Below are 13,321 nucleotides of genomic sequence, written 5' to 3'. Positions count from 1 at the left end.
TAAAAAAATTAATAAAATAATAATAATAATAATATCATTTAGTGTGCCATTTTATTAACAAAAAAATTTGAACTGTAGAGTATTGCTATAGAGCATTATATACAGACATACCCCCCACCTTCATCTTATTTGGGAAATATGACATCATAAAGCATTCAGAGGGTGGCATTGTGCGGTTTGCTCTATGATGACACTATGATGAGTTCACTCAAAACAATGACATCATACACCCATCTGTCATACATTCACATCTGGCACTGCTCCAAACTTTAATCCAATGCAGCCACTGCAGACTGGATCTTTTAATGGAAAACTCTGAACTGACAGTTCTCTGGAACGATTGCCATGTCACTCAGGGTGACGGTCGAGCAAACTCTATGAGATGAGCCAGTAATGATCTCAATATCACTCAAAATGACTTTTAAGATCATTTGGTCTTTGTCTCTCTCCTCAATGAAGCAATATAATAAAAGGAAAATATAAGAATGCATAAATGTGTGATGTAACAGTATGTCAGTGGGTGCTGTAAAAGTATCAGTCACATGTCTAGTATGAGCATGGACAGTCAGTTCCCTTCTATAGAGAGCTGTTAATTTAAGACGCCACATGGGCATACCTGACTAAAAACAGCAATAGGCTTACTGACCACAAAAAAGACTGAAGTCAAATCAGTCATAACAGACAGAGAGACAGATATGGTACACAGACACAACCAAATGTACAAATACTCTTCAAAAACAATGAACTGCCAGGCCACATGATGAAAACACATACACACATGGTGACAGAGTGATCTCAGCAAGGAAGTGAAGATGGAAGAGAATCAGAGCCAGAAAAGGAGCTCAGTGAATGGGTAGATGGCAAAAGAGAGAGAAGAGAGGAAGAACTGAGATTGAAAAAGAGGAAGTGATAGGTTTGAATAAAATTAACACAGACAGACACAGACTAAGATGGCCAAATAGCCCGGACTCTATATCATTTCAAGATATTACAAATTTTATTTGTAATTAAATTTTAAACAATGCACAAGCATTTAATGAAAAATCTGAAATCAGAAGTTCTAGTTAAGAATAAAGACTTCTAATACAACAGTGGAAGATATCAAATGAAACGAAAATGAAGTGTGTGTGTTACCTGACATGGTGAGGTCGAGTCTGTGTAAGAGAGAGCGTTTGGCAGACTCCATATCAGGACTGGGGTTATCCAGAACCTGTCTGCACCACACAATGGGACTCAAGGCTTTCTGTAGAGGACTGTTCAATTTCGCCTCATACAACCTGCAGAAACACAAGCCAGAGGTCAGTCACAAGAAATATACATGCTCTCATCACATATCTGGCACACAAGCATTTAATCAAGAAACATGTGAAATGCCTCAATTAACAGAGGTTTTTCAGCAAAAGCATGTTTTCCCTTTATATAATAAAAATGTCAACCCATGAAAAGTTTCTGTAATCGTTAAGGTAAGGTGTAAACTGTACTCTGTAATATTGTGCAGGAAGCTTTGCTTAGTCACTGAGAGCTGAATTAACAGGACCACATGAAAGCCTGGTGCAGAACTGTTCAGTTCAGCTGATCAGAAGCTTGTTTACTACAAGCTAAATACAGGCCATAAGAGAACAGATCATCTCACAGTATGACAGCTGTAGTGCAGAACATTTATTAATATAGAGGGGGATATTGTCAGTTAGCTTTAGTAAATTAAATTAAGTTTGACCCAGTTTTCATGAGAAATAGTTCACACACAAACAAAAAAATTGTTTTAAAAGATTTAGATTTAGCAATTTAGTGCTGGTCTGAAGTGTTCTGAATTGCCAACAGTTATGAAATGAAATGAAAAGACAAATCGAGAGAGATGGAAGTGAAACAGGAGGGAACAGAACATAACGGCACTGCATGAGTCTTGTTTTGTGCTGGTCTCGTACAGTAGCAGCTGTTGCCCAGGATCCCCTGACTGTAACATGTGGGACAAAACGTTTTTTACAGACACAATAAAGAATGTATTAGAAGTGTTAGGCCCATTCACACTGACAGCAGTTAAATTACTAGGTCATAATGTCGCTGTATTGTTGGTTCATAGTAGTCCTATTTGACTGCAATATCCAACTGCATCAGGCAATCAATTAAAGTAGACAAAAATAGTAGTGTAACATGCAAGCTATAAATGTCATCATTTAATGCTAACATATACTACAGTTCAACATTTTTTAGTTGGGAAGATTTTTTTTATTGTTTCTTATGCTCACCGAGGGAAAACAAAAGTTAAAATAGTAATATTATGAATATTTTTGCAATGTGGCAAATTGACAATTTGCAATTACTTTTGAATAATGTCCGGGACATAATTCCATACTTATAAGGCCATAAAGCAAGAAGAAAACACCCCATGTGCCTGCTGCTGAGAAGTGAGAATGCGCACATAAGGATGTGCTCAGGACAGTTCTGACCGTTCGAACATTGCGTGAATCAAAGGTAAAGAAAAATGATATAAATACTCTTCAGTTTCTTGCACAGATCGATCGTTTTGTGTCTTTACACATCAATGAATCGTCACGGGCCACATTTGTTTATTTATTGTATGTTTTAGCTGTGATTCCCATCCACTTACATTATAAGAATGATAAACTGCAACGGTTTGATTTAAAAAATCTCTGTTTGTGTTCTACTGAAGAAACAAAGTCACCTACATCTTGGATGCCCTGGAGGTAAGCAGATAAACATCACATTTTCATTTTGGGTGAACTATCCCTTTAAGCTCACTGATCTGCTGGACTCCAGCTGTTGCAGGGATTTCCCAGCATTTTGCTGCCACTGAAAGATAGTCAGCCAAACAAGATTGAGGTCCCAGATTACAGCATTCTGAGTCCGTGTAAATTGACATAAATCACAGAATCTCAAAGACACTGATTAAAGCAAACACAAACAATGGATTACACACGGACATCAATCCACACAAGATCAAAAACTGTTAAGATGAATGAAGCTGTCTGTGACTTGAGACAACCAGAAGGCAACAGGACAACATTCATATATACAAGCACTTTTTTGAAAGAGAAATACTTTTATTCACTAAGGATTAATTCAATTGATCAAAAGTGAGATTAAAACCTTATTTTTATACTCCATTTGTACATATCAGAACTGAGGCACACCAACAGGTGACAATATGCTCATTCTGTCATTGGTGTACATTTAGCTGGCACTTATTCTTCCCAACAGTGGTTTTGGACTTTAAACAAACACCTATTAGCCTGACTGGACAGTTTGTCATCACATGTCGTTTCATCACTCCAGGAGGAACTGCTTGTTTGAACATTTTATTCTTCTATTATTACTCACTCTGTTTGGACCAGCAGACTGCACACATGCTGATCCACACCATCACTCAGGTCTGCTGTTTTCATAATGTTTGGTTTCTTGTGCTTGCTTGAGCTAAGTCCAATATGATTTCATCACATTTTTATTGTCATTAGTAGTAGCAGTAACTGTCAATACCATGAAATGCATAGATTATTACTTCTCATATCTCTGCACATCTTTGGAATGATACTTCTCAGCATTCTATTCATCTCGTTTATTTCCTAAAACCCCTGACTGCACTATTAAAGTTCACCTTATTTGAAACAAATGAGCTAAATACTATGCAGATCATGCAGAAAAGTATGTACATCTGTTGTAACTAATCTGATCGATCATATGAGGATTTATCTATAGGACATTTGTATGCAAATACATCATATGTGTGTGATTCTAATCACATCACTGAAGCATGACACCATGGCTGACATTCAGCAGATTTATAAAGGTACTGAATTAATATGAAGGGCAGATGAGAAGGACCCACTTATCAAAAGCAACTGTAAGACAGGCCTGAATACATGCAGTCAGCATAATGAACTGAATACATGCAGTCAGTAAACTGTTGCTCCTAATGCTCAGACGTAAGGCACTAATAATCTTAAACCGATGACAGCCATGTTGCTATCAATGCACTGAATACTAACCCCATCTTTAGCCAACGAGACTTGTGTGCATCAACAATTCAATGAACCGCATTCGTCCAAATACGCGTCATTCTCTGTAATGTTAGCGTCTGCACGCGCACCTGTCAAACACATGAAGGGTGTGTGTGTGTGTGTGTGAGAGAGAGGGGGGTCATTCTTTTGATTGAAGTTAATGTAGCGGCCCCTCGGATATACATTGATCAAGACGCAGAGAGTTTCAAACGGGTGTCAATTTATTTCTTCCTCTCAAGGAGCACCATGCACCTGGACACCGTGAAAACTACAGAATAAACAGAAATACAAAATGCTTCCATGTAGTTTCACAAATAATTTGCACATAAATCATCTTCACATATTAATCATGTTTACACCCAATACAAATTATTTTAACAAATGAACAATATGAAATATGTTTAAGCCTTTATGACAAATGAAATATCACATGCTTCTTTTAAATTAAACAGAATATATTATAATTGTTTAAAGAAAGAATAAACGTTTTATATTGATGACATGTGCAATAAACCCATAAACAAATGAAGTACTGACATTCTCTTTTCCTTAAACAATATCCCTTTTGATAATAATACAAACTCCACATATTTTCCTTCATACCTCATTCCGCTTTTCCAAGGGCGCTAATCAAAGAGTTTCTGCCATCAGCTACCATGTGCTCTAGCTTGACACACCCTCACAGTTCGGAGCTCTTAAAAATAACATGTACGAGCAATACAAAAATAATAAAGTAAATTACAATGTAAACTCTTTCTTTACAAGATTCAAATGGGTGAATATGATAAATAACTTAAGTGTTCACAAGTTTTTACCGTTCTTCCGACGATATGCGAACACCACATTGTGACGAGAGAATAGCGGAAGTTTAGCGTCACAAAAAAAACCATCCGAAGAAGAAAACAGCGCTTTTTCAAAATAAAAGCAGAACAGACAAAGTGACACTGTTAAACATATAATGCCTTAAAATATTAATATAAAATGTTATATATGTTGTATATATACGGTGTAGGATATTAATGCGATTTATAAAGACATTTACACTCCCACCAAATCCTGGTACAATGAATGAACAAATATACAAAGAGTAAGTGAATTGTGCAGGATTTCTTGCTAAGAAATTAATAGCCTGAAGTTAAGCTATCAGAGGCGTAACTATATGGCATCATGCATAATAAAGCAGTTTGTGCAGTGTTGTAAATCGCTTTCTTTTAATCAGTTCTCTAGGAGGAGCACCAATTTTTTGATTGGTCTCTCAATAACTGAGGGCTTGGAGGGTGGATCTTGTTTTTTATGAGGTTTCCGCTCACCAACTTGCACTTTAACTCGACGAACCAAGCCATCACTACTTTGAACAGTTTCAATCACCCGTCCAAGTTGCCACTGATTTCTTGGGAGGTTGTCGTCTTTAATAATGACAATGTCATCCACTTTGAGGTTGCGCTGAGGTGAGTGCCATTTCTGTCTCAAGGATATGTTCAGCAGATACTCCTTTTTCCAGCGGCTCCAAAACTGTTCGATGAGATACTGAACTCTTCTCCACCTTTTTGATGCATACAGGTCCTCCTTGACAAATACTCCAGGAGGAGGAAGAGCAACTTTAGATTTCATCATAATGAGATGATTCGGTGTTATAGGCTCCAGTGCCTGTGGATCATTGATTCCATCCACTGTTAACGGGCGGCTGTTAACGATAGCCATGGTCTCATATAGCAGTGTTCTGAGGGAAGCGTCGTCCAGTCGACCTGGGCACTGTGCAAAGGCGGCATTCAGCACATTTCTAACAGTTCTGATCTGGCGTTCCCAGACACCACCTGCAGGACTGTCAGAGGGAGCATTGAAGACAAATTCGCACTGCTTTTCTGTCAGGAAGATTTCCAGAAGCTTAATGTCACATTGTTTAAGTGCTTCCTTGAGCTCATTCCTTGCGCCAACAAAATTAGAGCCTTGGTCACAGCGAAGTTGTTGAACAGCTCCTCTCAGGCTGATGAAGCATCTCAATGAGTTGATGAATGAGTCTGTTGACAAATCTTCGAGCATTTCAATATGAACAGCTCTAGAGTACATACATGTGAAAATCACGCCGTATCTTTTGTATTCTTTGCGGGCTTTCTTTACAATGAAAGGACCGAAACAGTCCATGCCGCAGTATGTGAAAGGTGCTGAGGCTTCAACGCGTTCTGTGGGAAGTTCAGCCATTCGTTGTCTTTCTGTTGGCCTTCGCAGTTTCCTGCAAAACACACAAGTGTGTATCACCTTAGCAACCAACTTGCTCCCACCAATTACCCAGAATCCATTGGCCCGAAGCTCCATTAGAGTCTGGCCTCGACCCTGATGGCATGTCTTAGCGTGGAAATGAGACACAATTAGCTTAGTGATGTGGCTGCTATTCGGTAGGATGACTGGGTGCTTGACTTTATGACAGAGCGATGACTGGTTCAATCTGCCACCAACACAGAGGAGTCCTTCAGACCAGATAGGGTCGAGACGGAAAAGAGAGCTTGAGTTTGGAAGGTCCTTTTTACCCTGAAGCATCTTTATCTCTTGGGGGAAAGCTTGCTGCTGTACGATCTTAATCACTTCATCTGCAGCCTTCTCAATCTCCTTAACAGTCACATACTCACTGTGTTGTCTCTGTTTAGACCCCAGCCTCTTGATTCTTGCCACCACCTTAAGAATTTTTGTCCAGGAGGAAAACTGACACAGACGGCTGAGGATGTCATTGTAGTTTTTTGACTTCTGTTGCAAACACCTGAATTGTCTTGACTTCAGGATCACCAACAAGTAATTCTGATGGAGCGTTGGGTGCTAGAAGTAAATTACTCTCCCAGAGAAACTTCGGTCCTCGAAGCCAGTTTGTTGAATGAAGGTCTGAAGCACTAAGACCTCGGGAAGCATGATCTGCCGGGTTTTCTGCAGTGTCCACATAGTGCCACTGACTGGGATCACTGTTATCCCTTATCATCTGAACACGGTTCGCAACAAATATGTGGAACCTACGGGCATCATTGTTAATATACCCAAGCACCACCTTTGAATCGGTCCAGAAAACCTCTTCATCAATCTTTATGTCAAGTTCACCTTTTAACATGACACTGACTTTCGTAGAAACCACAGCTGCTGCAAGTTCTAGTCTCGGGATACTTGTGACCTTTGAGGGTGCAACCCTTGCTTTCGCCAGCACGAGACTGCAATGGACTTTATCCTTGTCATTTTTGAACCTGAGGTAAGAACATGCACCATATCCCACGCAGCTGGCATCCGAAAAATGGTGCAACTCTACTCTGACAATGTTATGGAAGTCATATGGGTGGTAACATCTCGGAATTGAAACCTCTTTCAACCTCTGAAGCCCATTTATCCACTCCTCCCACCGTGGTCTCATATCTTCTGGTAGTGGATCATCCCATCCGATGCCTCTGTGACACAGCTCTTGAAGTATATGCTTTCCAGTTAGGCTGAATGGAGCGATGAATCCAAGTGGGTCATAAAGAGAGGCAATGACAGAAAGGCAACCACGCCGGGTTGAAGGCTGAGCTTTCAAGCTGCTGTTAAAACTGAAAGTGTCAGTTTTAATCGACCATTGAATGCCGAGTGCACGCTCTGATGGGGTTGGATCCAGTCCTAGAGGTTCAATGGTTGCTGCTCTTTCTGAAGGATCTAAGCAGGCGAGGGCTGCTTCCTCATTAGAGTTGAATTTATGGAGGCGTAGGCCTCCTCTTTTGCACAACTCCTGTGACTCAGTGATCAGTTTCTTGGCTTCCTCGACCGATGGAACACTGACTAGCCCGTCATCAACATAAAAGTTTTTCTCTATGAATGTTGATGCTAGTGGATAGGTAGCTTTGTGTTGGCGTGCCAGATGTTTCAAGCCAAAGTTGGCACATCCTGGAGACGAGGCAGCTCCAAAGAGATGAACTGCCATCCTGTATTCCTGTGGTTCCTTCTCCAAATCTCCACCTCCCCACCAGAGGAATTTCAGATAATTCCGGGATTCAGGAGTGACAGAGAACTGATAAAACATTCTTTCGATATCACAGATGATCGCTACAGCCTCCTTCCTGAAGCGGCAGAGAACTCCTACCAGAGGATTGATAAGATCAGGCCCAGTCAGTAAAGTGTCATTTAGAGAAACACCATGGAATTTGGCTGAACAGTCGAATACAACTCTCAGCTTGTCTGGTTTTCTGGGGTGATAAATGCCATGATGCGGAAGGTACCACTCAGTCTCTCCTGCAAATGTTGTAGGGGCAGGCTCTGCATCACCCTTGCTAATTGTTTCTTCCATGAATGTTTTGTATTGATCATAATATTTTTTATTGGTCTTTAACTTCTTCTTAAGACACTGTAGACGAACTGTGGCTAGCCTCTTGTTGTTTGGTAGGTTGGGTGGACTGTTGCCCTTGAAAGGGAGGGGCATCTCATAATGTCCATCTTTCTTCTGCGTGATGTTGTCACTGAGGAACTGTATGAAATGAACATCGTTCTGGGACACATATTTATCTTCATATGTTCTCTCGGTGAAGTCTGATTCTAGGGCTTTTAGAACATCTGTTGTCGATGGTATTGGCAGTTCTTTTACTGTGAGCCGATGCACAAAGCTCTGACTTCCTTGTCTGTCTAGGTGAGGATTTGATGAGCCTATGATACTCCATCCTAGTTTTGATCTCTGTGCAAACGGTTGATTTTTGTCCCCAATGATAACCTCAAGAGGAGTTAATGCTGCTGGACAGTCATATCCTATCAGGAGCCCTACATCACAGTCTAGAAGGGGTGGTAGCTTATCTGCCAAATGTCTGAGATGAGGCCAGAGTAAGGCTGTTTCATTTGTTGGAACGTAAGACTTGTCCACTGGTATAAAATCACGGCTGTAGGCCTGCTGTAATTGGATGTGGTCCTTAGAGTGCAGTCCTCGAACTTGTAGACCACGGACGTTCTTGCTAGATATGATTGTGTCAATAGCCGTCATAGTACTCAATTTTAATTTTACTGGTTGGGCATCAACATTCAGTTTGTCAAGTACATCTTCTAAGACAAACGTTGAGTCACTCTGTGTGTCCAGTATTGCATACGTAAGTACTTCTCTGTGTGGCTCTTGTATTGAAGACACAAGGACTGGGACGATACTTGAGGTAGCTGAAGAACGTTGCGTTGATGCATGGGATACGACATTGTGAGTTTCCAAGCTTGCATGGTTTTCTGTGGAAGTGGAACTATTCGCTGTTGCTTCCACAGGTCTTTGTTTCCTGTCATCGTGCAAGCAGGATGGGTGACGACGGTTGCATATGTTGCATGTGTGTCGTCTCTTACAATCTTTGGTCATGTGACCCTTCCTCAAGCACCCAAAGCAGAGCCGATTTTCACAGATGAATGCCTTTTTATCTTCAATACTCTTTGCTGCGAAGGTGGGACACTTGGTGATGTTATGAGCTTCACTTTTACACATGAAGCAAGGTGATTTTGGTTTACTGCCATTTGTTTCTTGTTTCTCCTGAGCGAAACTCTTTGTTTGTGTATTTGTGTTGAGAGCTTTGGCTCTCTTTGGTGATCTTTCATTTGTGGCCCTGAAGTTCATCAACAATGGAGAAGCAATAGGGTTGCAGGCTATCCGTGCCTCTTTGCTCAGGAAATTTGTGAAGCATGCAAGATCTGGATAGCTTCCGGATGTGTCAAGTTCCTCCACAACAACTCGACTCCACTTGCGCACGATCCATTCTGGTAGTTTTCTGAGCAACTTGTGGTTTTCCTCACAATCGTTAAGGATAGCTAGTCCTTTGACGTGAGGCATTGCCTCAGTGCAGCCTTGGAGGAAGTCAGCAAACTCTTGTAGCGCTAGTGGATCATTTGTGTTGATCTTTGGCCATCTCATGAGCTTATCTCGGAAAGCTTTTTGTATGATGAACGGGTTCCCATATCTGTCTTGTAAGACTTTCCATGCTCCATTGTATGCACTTTCTGAATCTCGATAAAAGAAACCTTCTACTGCTTTACGCGCCTCTCCAGCAAGATAATTTTTTAGATAAAACATCTTCTCACTTGGTGGGAGGGGTTTCCTGTCAATAAGAGCTATGAATGACATCTTCCAATCTGTAAACTGTAGAGGGTCACCACGGAACGTGGTTGGTTCAGGGACCGGCAAGCGGTTCATGCTTAATGAGCTGGCGATTGCCTGGGCTAGACTGACAGACTCCTGGGTCACTGTCACCTCAGGAGCAGTTTGGTGAGGTTGGAATGATGCAGCATCAGGATTTAATCGAGGTTCATTTTGATTTCTGTAGCAAGCAGAGTTAGTTTGGTCATTAATCTCCTCATCATGGTTCTCAAACCCTTCAAAATTGTCATATGCTCTCACACGAGCTGCTGCTATGGCAACGTCTTTTGCTGCTTGTAACTGCTGCAATTTGGATCTCTCTTGTTCCAACTGTTGTTGCATTTCCCACTCTTTTTGCTTCATTTCTACTAACATTTTTGCTTCTCTAAGTTTCCATTCACCTTCTAACTTGTGAAGATGTGCTTGCTGAGCTTGGATTTCTTTTATGGCTTTTGATTGTTCCAGCTTAGCCGCAAACTCTGCTTGTGCATCTACTCTACTGCTGTGAGTACTGGCTGAGCTGGAGTGGTTGCTCAATCTCTCCGGTGACTTTGCTGAACTTACCGTTTCAGTTTTAGTGTGGCCAAAGACAGACCCATATTCATCTTTGTTTAAGATTTCTCTTACCCTTTCCTTCTCAAGTTGATCATTATATTCTTGATTAACAGTCTCTAGACGGTTACTAATAAGGTCAAGAATGTCTTTTGTTAGCGTAACACAGGCATCCATCTTCTTTACAATCTCTGGTGTGGTGTTACTGTTACGAAGTATAGGTTCATACTGCTGGGCTACACCATCATGCTTTGCTTGAATGTCTTGCTGTAATTTAATAAGGTCTTCTGATGAACAGAGGGTTTTAATTTTGTCCTAGTCTCCCTAGCTACCAGCTTCCAAGTGTCATAGGACTTGTTAAATGCTTTCTCACGTTTTCTGGTGTCTTGTTCATGCATCTCTTGGCCTTTCTCTGTTAGCTTTCTTTCTCGTGAGCTGGACCTGCAAGGTGTATCTTCAAGTGACATCTTGTTTGTTTGTGCTGCTGCTTTAAGTCGAGTGTAGCCTTTGATTGTCCACCTGAATTTACACTTGTAAGCTGTAGTTATCCTTTACTACAGAGTAATGTTTATGCTACGCATTAACAAATAATGGACATCTAAAAGGATTTTTAGCTTAAAACAGTAACAACAAAACACTCCTTTTAACCTTTTCATAAACAGATATGACCGAAGAGCATGGGCTAATTTCTTTCACCAGTTTTAGAAGCTTTAAGAACGGAGAATTAGTTTGCAAGATATTTTGACCTTATAATAGCGTATTATTATTAAGTCATTCAGTTATGCTGCAAGCATGTGTGTAGAAATTGTCCCTTTTCAGCTTTCTTGCTCCTTGGCATCCAGTGTCTCTTTTTGCAGCTCTAGCTGTACCTTAAGTATGCTGTCCATTTTAAGTCTTGCCTGTGTGAAGGAGTTGGATGCAAGCGAAGTAAACTGGCTGGTATTAGGTTGGTGTTTGGACCTCAGATGTGATGGAGTCAACTTCTCACCAAAGATGGCAGGGCTGGTGCAGCGATGAGTTTTCACTGTAGCGGCCCCTCGGATATACATTGATCAAGACGCAGAGAGTTTCAAACGGGTGTCAATTTATTTCTTCCTCTCAAGGAGCACCATGCACCTGGACACCGTGAAAACTACAGAATAAACAGAAATACAAAATGCTTCCATGTAGTTTCACAAATAATTTGCACATAAATCATCTTCACATATTAATCATGTTTACACCCAATACAAATTATTTTAACAAATGAACAATATGAAATATGTTTAAGCCTTTATGACAAATGAAATATCACATGCTTCTTTTAAATTAAACAGAATATATTATAATTGTTTAAAGAAAGAATAAACGTTTTATATTGATGACATGTGCAATAAACCCATAAACAAATGAAGTACTGACATTCTCTTTTCCTTAAACAATATCCCTTTTGATAATAATACAAACTCCACATATTTTCCTTCATACCTCATTCCGCTTTTCCAAGGGCGCTAATCAAAGAGTTTCTGCCATCAGCTACCATGTGCTCTAGCTTGACACACCCTCACAGTTCGGAGCTCTTAAAAATAACATGTACGAGCAATACAAAAATAATAAAGTAAATTACAATGTAAACTCTTTCTTTACAAGATTCAAATGGGTGAATATGATAAATAACTTAAGTGTCACAAGTTTTTACCGTTCTTCCGACGATATGCGAACACCACATTGTGACGAGAGAATAGCGGAAGTTTAGCGTCACAAAAAAAACCATCCGAAGAAGAAAACAGCGCTTTTTTCAAAAATAAAAGCAGAACAGACAAAGTGACACTGTTAAACATATAATGCCTTAAAATATTAATATAAAATGTTATATATGTTGTATATATACGGTGTAGGATATTAATGCGATTTATAAAGACATTACAGTTAACACCTTCGCCCCCTGACAGGTTACTCACCAGCTGTCTTCCTCTTCGTTCAGGCCATCTATGTCCTCCAAATCGAGAATCTCCACCTCGTCCAGCACCGAAGTTTCTCCGTCTTCGATAAAATCCGTCGAATCGTAATAAGACGCGAGACTCGTGTTCGAAGCGACACAAGAAGTGCTGTCACTGTCATAACCCCCTCCATAACTACTGCCGGGATACGACGGTCTCAGCCGGGGGATTTCCAAAACCCCGCCGAAACCCCTCGATCCGCCGGACCCCACCCCGGTGAACCCGACGAGCCCCGCCGTCGCTCCCGGAGAATCATACTCGGCGCTCACGGGTCTAGTGTTCCCCGACAATCTACCGGAAGAGAAGGGAGAGAACTGACTGGGACGGCTCCGGAGCTGCTCGTTCTGCTGCTCGAGTTTCTTCACTAAAACTTGAAGCTTATGTACCTCCAAGTCCGCGTTTATGTTTGAGTTTATATCCTCCATGGCAAAAGCAACGATATGTCCGCGCGCCGGTTGTGTCCGTTAGGTTTGTTTAACTACCGTCAGCAAGTTCGCGAGCCTCTTGTCGCAAGGACTTTAAAGTGAGCACTGTCAACGCCGCGGCTCGAAAGTTACTAATCTTGTTGTCGTCATCTTCTCCGGGAACTCGTACACACCGTGAGCTCCGTCGCCATCTTTACTGTCCGCCAGTCGCTCACTGGGAAATCTTTGAGAAGCTCGAAGTGAGACGTCATCACGTGA

General features: G+C 41.0%; 1 protein-coding gene across 5 annotated transcripts in view; it reads right to left on the bottom strand.

Annotated features, from left to right (window-relative positions):
* slain2 (SLAIN motif family, member 2) overlaps window positions 1-13,321 on the bottom strand; it is a 25,698-nt gene extending 12,377 nt beyond the window's left edge. For 2 of the 5 annotated variants that reach the window (XM_026233580.1, XM_026233582.1), the window contains exons 1-2: window positions 12,600-13,321; window positions 1,135-1,277 (exon numbers count right to left, since the gene is read on the bottom strand). In XM_026233580.1, the coding sequence (XP_026089365.1) occupies window positions 1,135-1,277; window positions 12,600-13,063 (607 nt within the window). In that variant the 5' untranslated portion in view covers window positions 13,064-13,321. Of the gene's footprint in view, window positions 1-1,134; window positions 1,278-2,687; window positions 2,711-12,599 lie in introns of those variants that run through there. The other 3 variants (XM_026233581.1, XM_026233583.1, XM_026233584.1) reach the window with 3 other exon arrangements.

Source organism: Carassius auratus, chromosome 45, assembly GCF_003368295.1.
Source record: "Carassius auratus strain Wakin chromosome 45, ASM336829v1, whole genome shotgun sequence".
NCBI classification, from domain to species: Eukaryota; Metazoa; Chordata; class Actinopteri; order Cypriniformes; family Cyprinidae; genus Carassius; species Carassius auratus.
This window is presented reverse-complemented; position numbering and strand designations above follow the sequence as displayed.